Here is a 17,160-nt window from a genome sequence, read left to right on the forward strand (position 1 = left end):
TCTGACAAAGGCTGAGTAAAAAGGCAATCCAAGAAAGCAAAGTATTCCTTGGCTGTGAAGTTGGGTCCTGCCCTAACAAGGAGAAGGACTTGTATAATGCCATGCTAGTGGCAGGAGAGGGAAGACAGGCCTATAATGTGAGAGGAGCAGCAGTTTATCTGTGGGAATCAAAGCAACAAACAGTGTTTACAGTTTTCTCCTCCAGTCCTTTCCTCCCTCACTGCTGAGTGGATGTTAAAACCCACCTAACAATGGGGCCATTGTGGTTTATGTAACCTTGACTGGGCATGGCTTCTCTACACAAACTTCTGGGCAAGAACTTGTGCATCCTGGTGAATTGACATGAGAAAAATGAACTTCTCTCCTTTGCTGTATCAGCTGGATAGGTTGTGGACAGAATTAAGATTTTTTGCTGTTTAGTGTGTGGTAAGGGATCCTGTTCCAAAACACTTCAGAGCTGGGAAGCAGAATACAAAAAGTTGGCAAGGGAATTGGGGCCAGCCGTGTCTGGTGGAGCAGGAAATCAGCTTCCTCTATGTTATTTCCCAATCACATTCCGCCCTTCCCCCTTAAAACTTCCCCTAACTGAAAGGTAGGGGTGGAGTCCCAGCAATGCCTGCACTGAATTGCATGCAGGAACAATCAAGGAGCGCAGTGTGGTTTTTAGTGCTAGGGAGTGTTTCAGATGACAATGAAGTAGCAGCCTAATTAAACCACAGTCCTTTTCTGTCTGTATGTGGTTGAGGCAATTGAGATTAGCTCTTGGTCTTATTCAAATTCTACTGTAATTTGACAGGTACATTATGTGCATGCCTGAATCAGTGAAAAGTAAAGGGAAATACCAAACTACCAATGAAAAGGAGTTGAAATAATGAAGAATATTTCAATTGATTGTGTTTTGAACTTCGCAAGTGATTTCAGGGTGTAATGAACTATGAATTTATATTGAAACTCCCTACATGATACTCACAAAGTAAGCCTTTTTGTGAAATCTGTAGTGAAAAGTGAAAAAAAAGCACTATTGGTAATTTAAAAAGTTTTGTTTGGGGGTGATCTAAGCTAAAACTGATCTATTACTTACCATGACATTTTATAATTAAAGTATGAATTTAAGTTGCTCTTATCTGCAGGATTGCCTTCACTCTGCACATTATTAGCTTTTACATTTTAAGATAACAATTTTTGTATTTGTATTTAATGATAGGAACTGTAGAAACTCATGGTATATTTTCAGTTGTGCTGTTTGTGTTGTAATACTCACGAAGCTAATGATTTTAAAACTTCTGACTAGCTCCTGCTTTTCAAAATACTACATCTGTTAATGACTGCATTTTACTAGCTTTGTGGTTATCTCAGTGGGATACTCCAAGTCTGAAATGAGTGCTTGTGGAAAGTATGGCAAGAGTGGGCCTTATACACATTGCTCATAAATGTCCTGTGCATTAATTGTAATATCTGAATTAGTTTTTGCTGTAATAATGCTGAAAGGTTTTGTTGGCATTCTTTGGTATTGTAGTCAAACTACACAGTATAGTTTCATATCATGCCTATAAAAATAATTTAACAGACAGACTGAGTTAAAATTTATATGTATAATCTCACATTTATTTAAAACTAATATGGCATGTGTGTAATATGCATCCTAATGAACTAAAGTCAAAACAGCGTACATTAATAATTAATTCCCTGGTGTGGTTACTTGCTATCATGACATTTTAAAAGTTTGCAATGTAAATAAATACTTTTTCATTGTGTTATTTTTTCTCTTTAACAGGACACTACAAGTATAGAAAAAATGTCTAACTGTTGTGAAGACATGTAAGTTCTGTAAAATTCCTACATTGCTGAAATGCTAAGGGAGCTCTTTGTTAAAATGATTTTGCATGGTACTGTGTGCTGTACTTCCTATCTGTAGCAGCACCTCACTAATCTTTTTAATAGTGGTTGTACACAAAATAGCTGCATGTCGTTCCCTTTCTTTCCCTACTCAAAGCCAGTGGAACTATATTTTCTTTTCAGAAGTACAGATCAAAAGATACTTTCTGCAGTGTTTTGACATACATTTCATTCATATTGAGGTCTCCTGTGCTTCAAAAGTTGCCTTTGTTTGATTGATGACACAGATAATTTCTGTTCTCCAAAGTTAAGTCTCAGCTGCGCGTCGTAATGAAATAAAAGTTGTGTTTGTGATTCTTGGACACAGTTCATCAGAGTCCAGTATTGAATTCCCAGCCAGCCTACATTGTTGTAGCTGACTGAAGTGCGCTGTGGGCATGGTGTCTTTCACTAATAATGCTGTCTTCTGTAGATCGAGGCCCCAGAAGCCATGGCAGCAGACCTTCTCAGAAGTTTTTGGCACTCACTGGAAGATCCTGTGGTTTATTCCTTTCAGGCAACGGCAACCACTGCGAGTTCCCTACCACTTTGCCAATCATGACTAAACAGATGGATGGTGGGCACAGATGGGTCCTCTATGCTGGAAGTGCATTACAGGTTTTATGATAATAGGACTGTGACAGTCTTCAAGTCAATTAAAATCCAGTCATAGGCATCACCGTGTGGCCCGGGCATTATTTTAGTTATGGTCTTGATTTTATTCTGAAATTAAGGCAAGTTAAACAATCAACTTCAGGCTTATTTTCTTTCAAACTAGCTTTCCGAAGAGATTCCTTTTGTCTTTGAGGTTAATACCAAAAGTAAACAATGGGAATGTAGTCTTCATCCAGTTTGATACTGGCTCTTTCTTTTTCTTCCTTTTTTTTTCCTTTTCTTTTTCCTTCTGTTTTAATTTTTGTGTCGAAAGCCCTGAAGTTTACATTGGTGGTTAGCTTTCTCACTAAGTGTCTTATTCTGCCTTGAAATTTTTTTAGAGTTTTTATCAGTAGGTCAGTCTGGATAATAATAATGTCTTTTTTTCTGCTGCATATGTTTAAAATTCCATGATTCCATGAGTTATTTATGATATGCAAAAGTAATCCTGCAGCACTGCACTGTAAAAGGTAACATTGCAAGCTGAAGCAGAGTACTTCCTAAGCCTTTCTCAGAGAGGTTTTGTAGAGGCACACAAATGTGTGTATTTACATAGAGAACAGCTTACAGTTACCTTCTGGCCTAGATATGATGTTAGTGAAAAGTGTTCATGTCTTTATTTCAATGAGAGGGATTAAATATTTCAGGGTAAACTATGCAGATACTATGCATGTTTTCCCTAAATCCCAAGGATTTGAATCAGCAATAATGAACAAAGAAGTTGTATGGTGCAAATATTATAATGATTACTTTTAAAAAATATAGGTGTAGTTAGTTAGCATAATGTGTCATAAAGAAGAATATATTGTCAATAAAAGTTTAAAATTTTATATTTACTTTTCTTTAGTCTTGATTAGCTGGAATTGGTCTAAGTGTTTGTATATTTAAAATAAAATTAATTAATATTTATACATATTTCTAGATTTGCTATTAACACGAACATTGAAGTATATAAACACATTTAGTAGGATACTATGTTAATGTTGATAGCGTATAAGTGTGGAAGTAGTTAACCAAAGAAAGCGTCTTTCAGATCTGGTAAAATGATAATTATTTCCAAAGTACCAGCTCGGTCTTCCTGTCTCTGAAAAAGTTATGTACCTGCTTTAGCTCTCTGTGTCTATACAAATATTAACTTCATGATTGTGAAAACTACTATGGATTTCTAGGAGAAATTCACAACTCGGTGTTTCCAGCTGTGCTGCTTACTTTGTTTTTTGAGTAGTCTAATAGGACTAGGATCCCCCTTAAATAACAGCCATGCAGCAGGACACAGTAAAAGACACAAAATCAGGATTTTATACATGTAGATTGTACAGAAAGTAATAGTTTATTTGTGAACAGTTACTTCGAAAAAGAAGAGTAAGAATTTTCATGACTGGTGTTCGCAAAAAATTTTTAGATCAACTCTCTTAAAGTCTTAGTACAGTTAGTGCCAATCTTAGGTGTCCCTTTATTGAATTAACAGATTTTGATAATCCACTGAAAGTTCCAAGAAGTGCATCTTAAAAATCACTTGAACTTAAAACTTTTGTAAATGTCTAACATTTGATCCAACTTTACTTTTCCTGTCCTATTAAAAATAGATGCAATGTTTCCTTAATTTAAATTTAAGCCTAATGTTCAGCTATTTTCCTTTTTATTTTCCTCATGCCAGTTGTAGTGAGGTTAGGCTTTCTTTCAAGTGTTATTGACATATTGGCAGCAATATTTAGACAAAAAGAAGCTTGCGGAAATGGATGAAAAGACTGAAGCAGTGCTTGAAATTGAAAGGAATCTGGATATACATAATAAAGTAATGGCTCTATTATTTTCTTTTCCTTCCTCCCACTATTTTAGTCTCTGGAATATACAGGGAAATAATATTTCATTTTCTGTGCCAATATTTAAATGTTTCATGAGCAAAGCATAGTTTGAAGTTTTTAATGCTGTTCAGTTATCAGAGCAGTTTGCACAGTTCTGAACCTTATTCAGAAAGAGAACCAAGAATTTAACTATTTTTTGGTATATTTATCATGGGGCATATAATTGTGTGTTCTGCTTCCCAGTATTACTGTTTCAGGATGGAGTATCAGTTATACTTTCCAGCAAGTGATGTCTGTAAAAATCTTGCCTGTTTCTCAAACGAAAGTGCTAATTTCACAATTTCATGTTCTCAAATGTTCCCATGTTGTTTGACTTCCTTTGAAATCTACTTTTTCTCAGTCTCCTACTCATCATAACTGATAATATTCATAATAATTGATAATATCATAATTGATAGGCATCAATTTGCAACATGATTAAGACTGCTCATTTTTGTCCCTTTTCTTTTTCTAAGTGTTTGGGGGACAAAGGGGAGAATTTGGAGAGTCTTGACATTTTAGGAGGTACTAAATTTTATTCTTTGAATGAGAGGCATCTAAAATGGTAAAAGTAATAATTTTTTTCTTAATTCAGCTGAAGGACCCTATCATGTTATTAGTTTCTCCAAGTAATGTTTCTGAAACTAATTCTCAGAATGAGTTGTTCTGTCAGGAAAAATCAGACTTTATCAACCAATTTAAAATCCTTCAGACCTTGAAATTCTTGAATCCTTTGAACCATCGCTTTCTTTCCCTCCATAGGGAAAGAAAGTCTTCCTTAGAATTCTTTCTTTTAGTAAAAACTGCAATTTCAAGGTTGATTAGTGTTTGTCATTTTTATGCATTAAAAAAAATCTTAAAGACGGTCTTACTAAAGTTCATCCTAGTATAATATCTGAACAACATGTACTTCATTAAGAAAAGTGAATCTTATCTTCTGACTTGGCAATATTTGATTTCCTGAAAGGCACAAAGAGAACTTAAAAAACCAATGAACTCCTCCCTAAAAAAATTTGCAAGTAGCTGGTTTATTTACAGTGTGGGATAACTTCTGGTAGGACCGAAAATTGTTAACTTGCTGTCTTCTCATAATCAGAGATTTGAGATTTCATTTGAAAAATGCTGATGTCTAAAATAAAAGATATTTTATTAAATAATATCTGTGAATCTGTCCTCTGATCTGTTGCTTTGAAGGAGAGATTCCATCACACAGCTGGTCTCGTAGTTCAGGTACACAATAATTTTCATTCTTGAGAAGGAGTTATGAGTCTTGAATTTTCACATACATGGAGTTTTAAGAATAGATTTTCTATGCATCTGTCTTTATTAATATATTTAACTTTTAAAATATGTTCTGAGCTGTCAGATATTCGTGAGAATTATTTTGACTAATTGGTCTATAAATGCATGGTTAATATAACACCAAGTGGAATGTCATGTATCCTGGTTTAACCCCAGTCAGCAGTTAAGCACCACAGAGCCACTCAGTCATTTCCCCCCAGCAGGATGAGGGGGAGAATTGAAAGAGTAAAAATGTGAAACTCTTGGGTCAAGATAAAGACAATCTCTAGGTTTCATAGGTAAACCAAAAGCTGTACAGGCAAGTAAAGCAAAATAAAGAATTAATTTGTTGCTTCCCATGGTCAGGCAGGTGTTCAGCCGGCTGTAGGAAATCAGGGCTGCACCACACGTGACAGTGACTGGGGAAGACAAGCACCATCACTCCAAACATTCATGTGTTCCTCCTTCCCCGACCTTGTTTGCTGAGTGTCCACCATGTGCTGTGGGATGTCCCTGGAGTCAGCTGGGGTCAGCTGTCGCACCTGTGTCCCCTCCCACCTCCTTGTGCACCCCCGGCCTCCTTGTAAGGAGCAAAAAGGCCATGCCACCATGTTTCTTTCTCGCTCAGCTGTAAGGAAAGCATTCCTGTGCTATCAACACTCTTCCCAGTGCAAATCCAAAACACAGCCCTGCATTAGGTCCCTGAAGAAAATTACCTCATCCCAAACCAGCAGATCATGACAGATCACATTGTTGTTTGCATTCAGAATCTAGGATATTTAATTGTTCATGTTACCATGTTTGGTTGATGAGAAGCTCAACATGACTTGGTAATGTGTGCTTTCAGCACAGCAAACCACCTGTTCCCTGAGCTGCATCATAAGAAGAGCAGCCAAGAGGCTGAGGGAGGTGATTTTCTCCCACTAAGAAGCTGAATCTAATTCTAAATTAGTTGAAGTATTAGGATCTCAAAAGCAACAGTGTGGTGCTGAATGCTGGTCGGCACTGCCTTTGGGAAGAACAGGTACTTCTACATACACCATCCATACTTAGGTAATTTACTACATGACTGGATACTTCAGAAAACGTTCCTCAAAAGATTTTTGTACTACTTTCTCACTGGCTGAGTATTTGCCCTTAGGAGGCATTGAAATACTTGTATCTGTGGACTACATAAGGCCTAGGATTTCAGTTCTGCTGAAATTATCCAGTGATATCTTTTGTCTTGGCCAGGCCATGGCAGAGTGTTTAAAACCTCTTGTAGCAACAAGGGCCATCTAAGTGTTAATGGTGTACAGAGGTTTTCAAGTTAGAAAATACGAAATTTAACTTCTAATTTCTGTGCACGTCTGGGGATTTCCATGCACATTCCCTGGACTCATATCTGTATATCACAGTGGTTTGCAGACAGGAAATTATCACTCTGTCTCTTTAACAGGAAAAGGAGTACTGATTTTTGTAAACTAGCATTCTGAATTTTGTAGCTGAAACATGGGCATGTGATTGAGTTTTATTCATTTGTTCTTAGTTTGATCTTGACTGTTTTCAAATAAAGCTGAATGAAGTTCCTACTGGAGTTGAAAATTATGAGGTCTAACACTGATTATGCCTGAATGGTAATATACGAAGTGAATGACTGGATAATATCAGAACAGGAAAGCTTACTGTGGTATTCTTTTAATCAAATCTGAAAATGCATGAGTATGTTCAGCTATAAGCATTGTATTTTTTTAATTTATCTTTGTTAATTTGATTCATGTAATGTTTCTGTGAGATTTCTTAAGATGGATTAAAATTATGATTTATTTTTTTCATTCCTACTGAGAATTTTTTTGTCCTGTATTTTTATGAAATCTTATTTTTAAATAAAAAAATAACTTTTTTTTCTCTTCACTGAATTTCATTTACATTGATTTAAAATTGTGTAAATTGTTTACTAATATTTTTGAGATATTTGTAGATTTTTCTAATTAGGTTATAAATTACTCCCACTGCTGTATATTTTTTATTGTAACAAGTGAAAAAGCTACAATCCCAAATGACTCTTCTGAAAAACCGAACTGTGAAAAATCACTGAATAGTTAGTGAGGTGCTTACTATCTGAGCTTTGTTGTTTGCTTTAAAGAGAAGAGCTGAATGTTGGTGGAAACATTAAAATCTTTCTCTGTTAGGAATAGTCTATCAACTAATGTTGGTACACAATACTAGTTACAGCATTGGTTAATTTTCTTGCCTGTAGTTACAGCCAGAGTAGGAACCTCTGATGTCGGTATCAATTAAGATTTATATAAATTGCCATTTTTCAAATTACAGAAATAGAGTTTGGGGTTTATAATCTTCGGCTTGCATTATTTATTTTTTTTACAATGCATTAGCTTGTTCATCCTTGGAGCAGTTTTTGATAGAGTCAAATGAATCTGAATCAGCAGCTCTTCTGTTTTGTGTACATGGGAATTTATGTCAGATTTTGATGCAGAAAATTTTCACACACTTTGGTCTATTTCAAATGAGATACTGGCATTAAAGAAGTAAAAAGAAATGCAGCAGTGGCCACAGGAAAAAAAATTTAGAGAGCAATCAAACAAAAGCTGCTGGGTGTGGTGCAGTAGTCTCAGCTTCAGAAGTACAGGGAAGATTTTAGACACCTGGGAAGATCACTGCAAGACTAGTAAACCCAAGGGAAAAAAACAGTGGTTATGTCTGCAAGGAAATTATTAGCATAGCTGGACTGTGTCACTTCATGAATCAGGAGGCACAAACTACTTGGTGATGGTTTGTGGTACAGGCCTTGCATCTTCTGTTTCAAACCAAGAACCGGATTCAGCTAATAACAGAAATAAAAATCACTTCCATAGCAATCTTTCCTGGCTTGTATGAGTGCATGCCAGATTTTCACTGTGCGGAAGCTGAGATCTATTCCAAGTTGCCCATAAAAGTAATTTTAAAATGTACACACCAGTATTTTTAGTGCCTAAGGCTCCTGAAAGTACTTCTTGATGTGTTGCTCCTGAAGGTATTTCTTGATGTGTTTTGTCAATTTATAAACTGAATGAAACAGTATTTTTGAGTCTATAAATTTAAGAGGCAACCAGGTAGCACAGATGAACAAATACATGCAAACAGTCTTGTAGTCTGATTTATTACTCATATGAGCCAAAATAACACTGATGTGGAAGTGCAGTAGGAGGGAAAATTTGACCTTGTGTACTTCAAGCTGAATAAATAGGCTTAAGGAAGGATGGAGGATGTGTTGGTCTGAATAAAAAGAAGCTAAGTTAAGCTGAAAAAAACCTGGCCATAATTGTATCAGTTATAGCACATTTTTTGTGTGTCTTCTAGTTTCACAATAATTCTCTCATTACACTTCCCATCTCAAAAACCTTCACTTTGCTGAAAGATTAGTGTGACAACAGAGACGTGGAGCAAAGGCTTTGCGTGGAGTAAGCCAAAAAGCTGTATTTCAGTTGCACAGAGATAAACATAAAATAAACTGAATGGGTGCTGCTGAAATGTAGCAACTCTTTCAAGCCCAAGTAATAATTTATTTCCAAATACAGCATGATTTTGCTGTTTAGGATATGCTTCCTGACCTCATTTTTATTCCATGAAGCTTGGACTTTGCTGTAGCTGGGGCCCAAACCCCCAAAAATCCAGTCTGTTGGCTGACATAATGGGCTCCTCTTTTTTGGTAAGTGTAAGATATGTGAGTGTGGACAGTGCAGAAATTTGAGCCCTTTAGATGTGGAATGTGATAATTTGTTTTGATAGCTGATGGATGCTAACTCACTGGGTTAGACTGCAAGTCTGGGGCTCAGAATATCTGCCTTCAGTCATCGACATGACCTGTGGTTCTCCTAGCAAAGACACCTGGGTTTCCAACTAGGGAGTTGTGCAGAGCTGCAGTGCTGAAGGTGTACTGCCCATGTCAGAGAAATCTGAATAGTGCACTTCAGAAGAAACAGCCATATCCCACACGTCACACAAGGAAGGGATTTGGCCCCCTAACATCCTAGCAGTGCATAGGTGACTGGAATTTGAAGCATATGTGTTTTTCAGCTCATTCCCATGAACTTCTTGGATACACCAAGAAGAGAGATCACATAAGAAACTGTGTTTAGTTTTCTACTTCAAATTTGGATTAAATTTAAGAATAACAGGTGTGCATGTCATGGGAAATCACCTGAGATAAATTTATTTTGCTTTCAAATATTAAAGCTTTATATGTATGCCTTTTTATAGTAAGTACTTGTACTTCAGAAAATACCTTTCTGAATTTAATTTGGCTATTTTCTACATAGTTACATATTCAGGGCATATTCCTACAAAAGCATAAATGCAGAATGTGTATGGGTGAAGACTAATTCTGGTTATTTTTCACTAAGAGCCAGGACTGAAAATTTTTATTGTAAGTCTCTTCATTCACCAGTAGTACATCTTCAGCGTCATGAAGTGTTCAGCTTTATGTCAAGGTTTTTTAATCTGGGACTGAAAAATCGGAATTTGTTTTCCGTGTTGTACCTCAATACTCCCAGAACAAAAAAGCTAAGAAGTGTTTTCTTTAGACTAGTTAAATGATGCCTCTTAAATCTGAAAAAATATTGCTACAGAGTCAAATGCAACAGGTACTACTTTCATATCCTTGGTGAGTGAAAAGCCACAGCAACATGGGTGAACTAGGAAAGGAGCTGCAATGGCTTTTCTGCTGGTCCAAGTGTGTTCTTCTATTTAATTCTTTGTTGCTGCATATTGGAGAGTTGGTAGCCTTGTTTGGTGAATAAAGCATGTATTTTTAACCTAATGTTGTTTTAAGATAGCAGAAGTAACAGCACTGCAGCCCCAGCACACCAGGCGCAGATGAGGCTGCAAAGGAGTCTGTGAGTAGCAATGTGGCCCTGTGACCCTTTATCTTCTTGCTTGTTTTTGCAGATGAACAGAGAGATGTAGCACAATCCTCCATATCTCAGAGTAGCATCTCCCTGTGGGTAGGTGATAAAATTTTTGTTGCTAAGTTTATATTAATTTTCAAGTAATGGCAGTGAAAAAAAAAGTCTGACTTGATCTTTTCATCCTTTCTGCTGCCATCAGTTCAGCTGCTCTTGTTCTGTTAAGCACAATTCCTTGGAGTTTTCCTGTGGAATAGCTGAGGTATGAATGGGTGCATCTGGCTGGGACATACAGTTGCTTAGAGATCTTACTTTTCAAAAACTAGACATTTCAACTTTTTTAAAAACTGCAGATACTTGGAAGATGGAGCACTGATGGAACTGTTGAAGTTTAGCCATAGTCGCGTGCAATTGATCAGATTTCTAACCTGCATGTCTTTTTCAAGCAACAAAATGATTCTGAACGTACTAGCCAGCCAAATTGATAGCTATGTACCTCGGAGAGTATTCTCATTAAAATACAAGTGCTGTTTTCTGAAAAATTAATTCAAAAGCCAGCAGTTAATGTTATACTTAAGATGTGCCACTCCCTACATATCTTACTTTATCTGCTTAGAAAAAAGAAAAAAGAAAATTTATCTGTCACAGTTAAAATCGGTGAGCACGTATGATTCATAGGAACAATTTTCCAGTTTTGGAGAAGTCTGAATGAAACCATTATTCTTACAAATAGATGTTGAATTAATAAACACAGATGATACAGAGCAATCTCAATTACATCTCTTTTGTTTGAGAAAGTCAACAATGGCAAATTTTCTGACAGTTATTTGCAGCTGATTCTGATAAAAGATTAAACATTTTTAAGCACATTTTTTATGTTTATCAAATTTTGGGAAAAAGGACGCATGAATGAGTGAAAGAGCAGTTTGTTTTCTCATGAAAGATAGGCAGTAAATAACATTAATGTATTGCTTAAAAGGTGTTGGAGAGAAAGGTGCTATGTCTCCATCTTGGAGAATACTGATGAGGCTCCATATGTCCACTTACCATTACTAGGTCTAGTAAGGGTTTTGGCAAACGTACCTTAAATGCACTTTTAGTTATAATGCCTAAAGTCTTTGAATGTGAAGGTCTGTATTGTATTACGTCTGTGGTTGTGTACAAAACCATGGATGTTGAGCTGTATTTATTTATCATGTAAAATGAACAGCAGATATGCAATGTGTAATTAGTTTGTGAGTAGGACAGCAACTCCAGGTTTAGTGAGCTCTTTGCAGAATGTTATCTCAATCCATATGTTTTGTGCAGTTATTTTACAAAGCCCCGGGGACATTTGCAGGTAGAAATCTTTATAATTAACTAAATATGTTTCAGTTATTATCACCCAGAGGAGCTGGCTAGGTGGTTAGAATGATTAATTCAATTTGTTTAATATGTCCTTAGAATTTTAAGCTGCTCAGATGAATTGAACTACATTATTATATAAAGTCCTTTCAGAAGCAAGCTTTAAAAAACAGACCCTGCTGAGATCTTGGAGCAGTTTTCAGACAGGTAGTAATTTTCCCAGATGTGAACTGAGTTAAATGTTATACTTCTTTCTATTTATATACAGTTTGTTCTTCTCTGTTGTAGCTTGCTGTTCTGTGCTTCATTGGGGTAAAGAAGGATGATGCACTGAAAGAAATGGGGCTGGCCTCTTATAGTGCTGCACCACTGAGCTCCCTGTGCACTTCTAATTACCCATGTTTGCTCTTCCCTGCAGGTTTGTGGTGTCTAATGGGGCAGCAGAGGATTTGTCAGTTTGTTACTTCATACTCTGCCCACAGTGTGCTAACCTTTATATGGTAAAACTGGACAAAAGGAAGATTCAGAAGCACATGAATATGAAAGAAAACACCTAAATAACAGGGCACGTCAAAACTTGTATGAAGTCACAATAGCATTGTGCACAATAGCAATCGTCACAGAAGCAGGCATTGATAACTATCCACATATATGGATAGGTAGCTAAATCACACACCTGTAGTCACAGGGATACTGATAACTACTCAGTTAAAAAGCTAGTGCTTTTGTTGGGAAAACTTGATCCTCCCCTCTGGCATCAGACAGATAGATACCTGTGTGAGCTCCAATGATCTGGCACCAAAACTTGAGGCAAAATATGTCTGCATAGACCCTTCACATATCTGGCTTGCCTACCATGGGCTGCAAACTGAGGAATAGCCTGAAGTGCTGTTTGCTGGAACAGCACCAACCTTCCACAACTGAGCAGGGCAGAATGTAGAAGAGAAGATCATGGCAGATGCAAGCCTTTTAACAGCAGGACAGACACTCCAGCAGAAAAAGACTTGCAGAGAAATCAGAGGTCTTACTTTAACATCTTAGATCTGCAGGGATTGCCTGTGTGGGACTCATAGTGGTGATCTCTTGGGGGACCAAATAGAAATTGACCTTATGGCAAGGGACAGGTAGTGCATTAGCATTCTTCACAGAATGGTGCTGGGCCTGACCCAGTCTGGTGCTGAGTGAAGTCAGAATTCTTGCTTAGCCTCAGGAGAGGATTATGATTACTATCAACATTATATAAGGAAGTCTCCTTTTGCTGACAAATGCTGTCAAAAACATTGACAGCAATGGTCCAGTGGAGTTAATAGGAAGTAGAGTTCCTAGATATTTTAAGTAAGAACTTTTCTTTTAGTCCTGACCTGTTCTCCCCCTTTTCTCACTTCAGCTGAAAATCATTCAGGTGACATCAATTGCAGCTATGCTACAATGCCTCACCCTGCATAAAGCTTAACCATACCTTTGTAGTTTTCTCTTTACAAGCAGAATGGGCTTTCAGACTGTGAACTGCATGAGGATGTGAAAGATCATGAAAATGCTCATCATGGGGAAATCATTAACCATCACTACCTGGGCAGCCAGGTCAATGAAGATAACCATAAGCCTTACTCAGAGATAAGCCAGTTAGCTACACGGATACCATTGGATTATTCTCAGCAGATACACACGATGCCCCCCCAAACCAAGGAGTCTTCACTATCTGTGCCTCGTGTCTAATAACAAACCCCTTTTACATTATTCTGCCAAAAACATCAACATGAAATAAAGGATCTAAATATAAATATCCTTGGAATAAACTATCTGGAACAGGGCCTTCACCTTTCTTTGCACTTCACCTTCTCAGTTTTGTTTCATCAAAGAAAACTGGTGGAGACCATATTTTCTGCCCCAGCTGTGTCATCTCTGGTTTGACCAGTACTCAAACCAAGGTACCTGCCATGCCCAAGTCCTTCTGCCCTGGGGGAGTTTGCTGTGAGGGCCTGGAGCTGGTATTTAACCACATGGGAAAATCCCTGTCCCTCAGCCAGTTATCCATCACATTCTTCCCATCCCAAGTATGGTTTCCAACACCAAGAGGTTACCTGGACAATCTCTAGCTAAGGAACAATGATTGCCAGTCACAATTCAACTCCCACATCTCCTTGCCCTCACTGAGGTAAGTAGTCCTCATGCCTAACCTGCTGATAGAAGGCAGGCAGAATACTCAATATATGTGGTGACTATGGACTCAGAGTCAGTCCTGCTTTAGGCAAAGTAGCTCCAGAAGCCCTGTTGTGGGATGACACTGGCTGGATGCCAGATGTCTACCAAAGCTGCTCTGTCTCTCCCCTCCTCAGCTGGAGAGAAAATATAATTAAAAACTAGTTGAAATAAGGACAGGGAGAGATCACTGACTGATTACTGTCGTGGGCAAACACATCCAGCTTGGGGAAATTAGTTGAACTTATTACAAATCAAAATCAGAACAGGTTTGTGAAAAGTAAAACAAATCCTAAAAACACCTTCCTCTCACTCCTCCCTTAACTGAGCCTTCCCAGGCTCAATTTTACTACAGATTCTCTGCTTCCTCTCCATCAGTAGTGCAGGGAGGCAGGGAATGTGTGTTGTGGTCAGTTCATCACATGTTGCTTATGCTGCTGCTCAAGGAGAGGAGTCCTTCCCCAGAGTGGAATCCCTCCCACAGGAGACAGTCCTCCATGAACTTTTGCACTCTCAGTCCATCCTTTCAGCTGCAGTTCTTCATAAACTGCTCCAGCATTAGTCACTTTCCACAGAGTGCAGTCTTTCAGGAACAGGTTTCTCCAGCATGTGTCCCAGAGGTCCTGTCAGCAAACCTGCTCTAGTATGGGCTTCTCTCTCCACAGGGCCATAGATAAAGTGGGCTTTCCATGGAATTGCAGCCATCTTTTGGGCATCTGCCTGCTCCTGCATCCTCAGTTGGATGAAGGTGGATCTCTGCTCCAACATGGAGCCTCCATGAACTGCAGGGACAGAGCTGCTCCATGGCTGCAGGGGAATCTCACATCCCGTGCTTGGAGCACCTCCTTCGCCTCCTTCTGTGCTGACCTTGGAGTCTGCAGGGCTGTTTCTCTCTTGCGTGGCTGCAATCACTTCTGTGCAAGAACAATTTTTTCCTTCTGTACCTTCTTTTTTTCTTCTTTTTCACCTCTGTTACAGAAGTGTTACTGCCATTGCTGGTGGGCTCAGCCTTGCTCAGCAGTGGGTCCATCTCAGAGCTGGCTGACATTGGCTCTGCTGGACGTGGGGGAAGCTTCCAGAAGCTTCTCACAGAACCCACCCCTGTAGCCTCCTGCTACCAAAATCCTGCTGCACAAACCCAATACAAACCATACAGATCTGCAGAATCACTAGCAAAGATTTCAAGTCTATCAAATTAGGAGAAGAAGTTGCCACTTCTGAGGGGTTACAAGCAAAGGAAATACCTGAGTTAAAAGGGAAGACAAGGCAGAAAATTATTTGGAGCTAGCCTCATCTCACACCAAACTACCATCAATGCTAAACATAGAAAGATATATTGGGAGCAACTAAAGTTGTGAAAATGAATGTGAAATGGAACTAAAATAGAGGAGGAATGTGCTGCACCCAGAAAATACGCCGATCTACTTTTTGTTTGGAAATAATTTATTTCCATGGCATATTAAATAAAGGAAATCCATCTAGACTTTTTTATGCATTTAATATCTCCAGTAATAACTGAGTTAGCCTGGAGATATGAAGTACTGATCAGAAATTGTGAGGTGTGAGAAGAATGGGATAGAGCTAGCTGACAGAAGAGCAGCAGTTGTGAACTGGTATCTACGTGGCAAATGTGGTTTCTCAATAGTGTGAGTGCTATGTTTGCTCCAGAGGCAGGTGCTGGCTTTGAGCACCAGCAGCATCCCCACCACTCCTGCCCACCTTGAGTGCACTCAGCAGGGCTGTGAGGGCACAGCGTGGCACTGCAGTCTTTGGCCACTGTTGTGCAAAAGGACCAGCATTTCATGGCAGTGAAATGGCAAGGAGTCACTTTAAGGGGTGGGTTTGGCTTCCAAACCTTTACTGCATGCAGTGTCCTAGGAAAGGGGAGCAATCCGCTTTGGTTTTTTCAGTACCTATGCCACCCCCTCAGATTTGCAATGCAGTCTGGGGTAAGGGCACTGCTTTCCCTAGAGCCCTCTGCTTTTACTGGCTCACAGTGAACACCGTGTAAGTGTTTTGGTCTTGGCTGATAGAGCTGTTTTGGCAGCCACTGAACTGGAGATGGGCTGTAAGCAAAGTGCCTGCTTCATATCCATTACAAAAGTGCACTGTATTTGATAAAGCCTATCAGTATGCCCCTCTCTTCAAAGAGAAGGTGAAAAGAATCCATCCTTTCTTCTAAGTAGACTGTGAGCAGGCAGCATAATGACCTCCATTTATTTCTGGGCTTCTTAGCACTACATCTCAGGGGATATAATTCAGATTTGTATGATTCTCACATTGCTCATAGGGATGAAATCCAATCCACAAATGCAATGGATGGAGTATTATCCTGTACTGAACATTAAAGGCTACCCTCCTCATGAAACAGGTAGTTACTGAAGAAAGAATGCTCGTGTGAGGCACATAATTCTTAAATGTCAAACATTTGGGGTTTTTTTTATGGCAGGTGTAACTCCACCTTCACATTTGAATAACGGTTTTCCTTTGGGAAAGGAAAACCATTATTTTTTCATGTCTAATTTTTAGACATGAAAAAAATTACATACTGCATTTTAAAAACTTTTTAAAATAAATAAATGTAAAAGAATGCTAGAAGTTTAGCATGTCAATTTATTGTGCATTGGATTCATTATTGCACATTGATTATTTCGATGAAAATCATGCAAATGAATAATTTTGTTACATTTTTCTTGTACAATTTAACATTCCAGTTCTGGGCCTGTCTCCATCATTGACTACCCCATTGTCTTCTGCCCAATTTGCAATGTACCATAGCCCACAAGGATATATACGTATATACACAAGGTGCATCAGTTCTTTTGACATAATGAAATTGTATCATTATTCCTTTTTCAAGTTGAACAATCATATTTGCCTTTCAGTTGGACTGATGTGTGCTTTTGAATATAACAAGGGCTTTCACTTTGCCTTGCTAGTCAGCACTGCAGATACATTACTTCAAAAAGCTATTTGAAAAAAATACTTTAGCATTGCTTTTGTTCCTGAGTGTCATCAGACCAGGACTGAGTCTCCAGCCTTTTGGAAGCCAGCTTGTCCACACAGATGGTACCTGCCAT

General features: G+C 38.3%; 1 protein-coding gene across 1 annotated transcript in view; it reads left to right on the top strand.

Annotated features, from left to right (window-relative positions):
• The window catches only part of ZDHHC21 (zinc finger DHHC-type palmitoyltransferase 21), a 38,201-nt gene extending 32,661 nt beyond the window's left edge, over positions 1-5,540 (top strand). Inside the window, exons 8-9 of the mRNA XM_059492334.1 lie at positions 1,775-1,818; positions 2,309-5,540. Coding sequence (XP_059348317.1) covers positions 1,775-1,818; positions 2,309-2,441 — 177 coding nt within the window. The 3' untranslated portion in view covers positions 2,442-5,540. The remainder of the gene's footprint in view (positions 1-1,774; positions 1,819-2,308) is intronic.
• Positions 5,541-17,160: the final 11,620 nt, after the last annotated feature.

The sequence above is a fragment of the Ammospiza nelsoni genome, chromosome Z (assembly GCF_027579445.1).
Source record: "Ammospiza nelsoni isolate bAmmNel1 chromosome Z, bAmmNel1.pri, whole genome shotgun sequence".
Taxonomy (NCBI): domain Eukaryota; kingdom Metazoa; phylum Chordata; class Aves; order Passeriformes; family Passerellidae; genus Ammospiza; species Ammospiza nelsoni.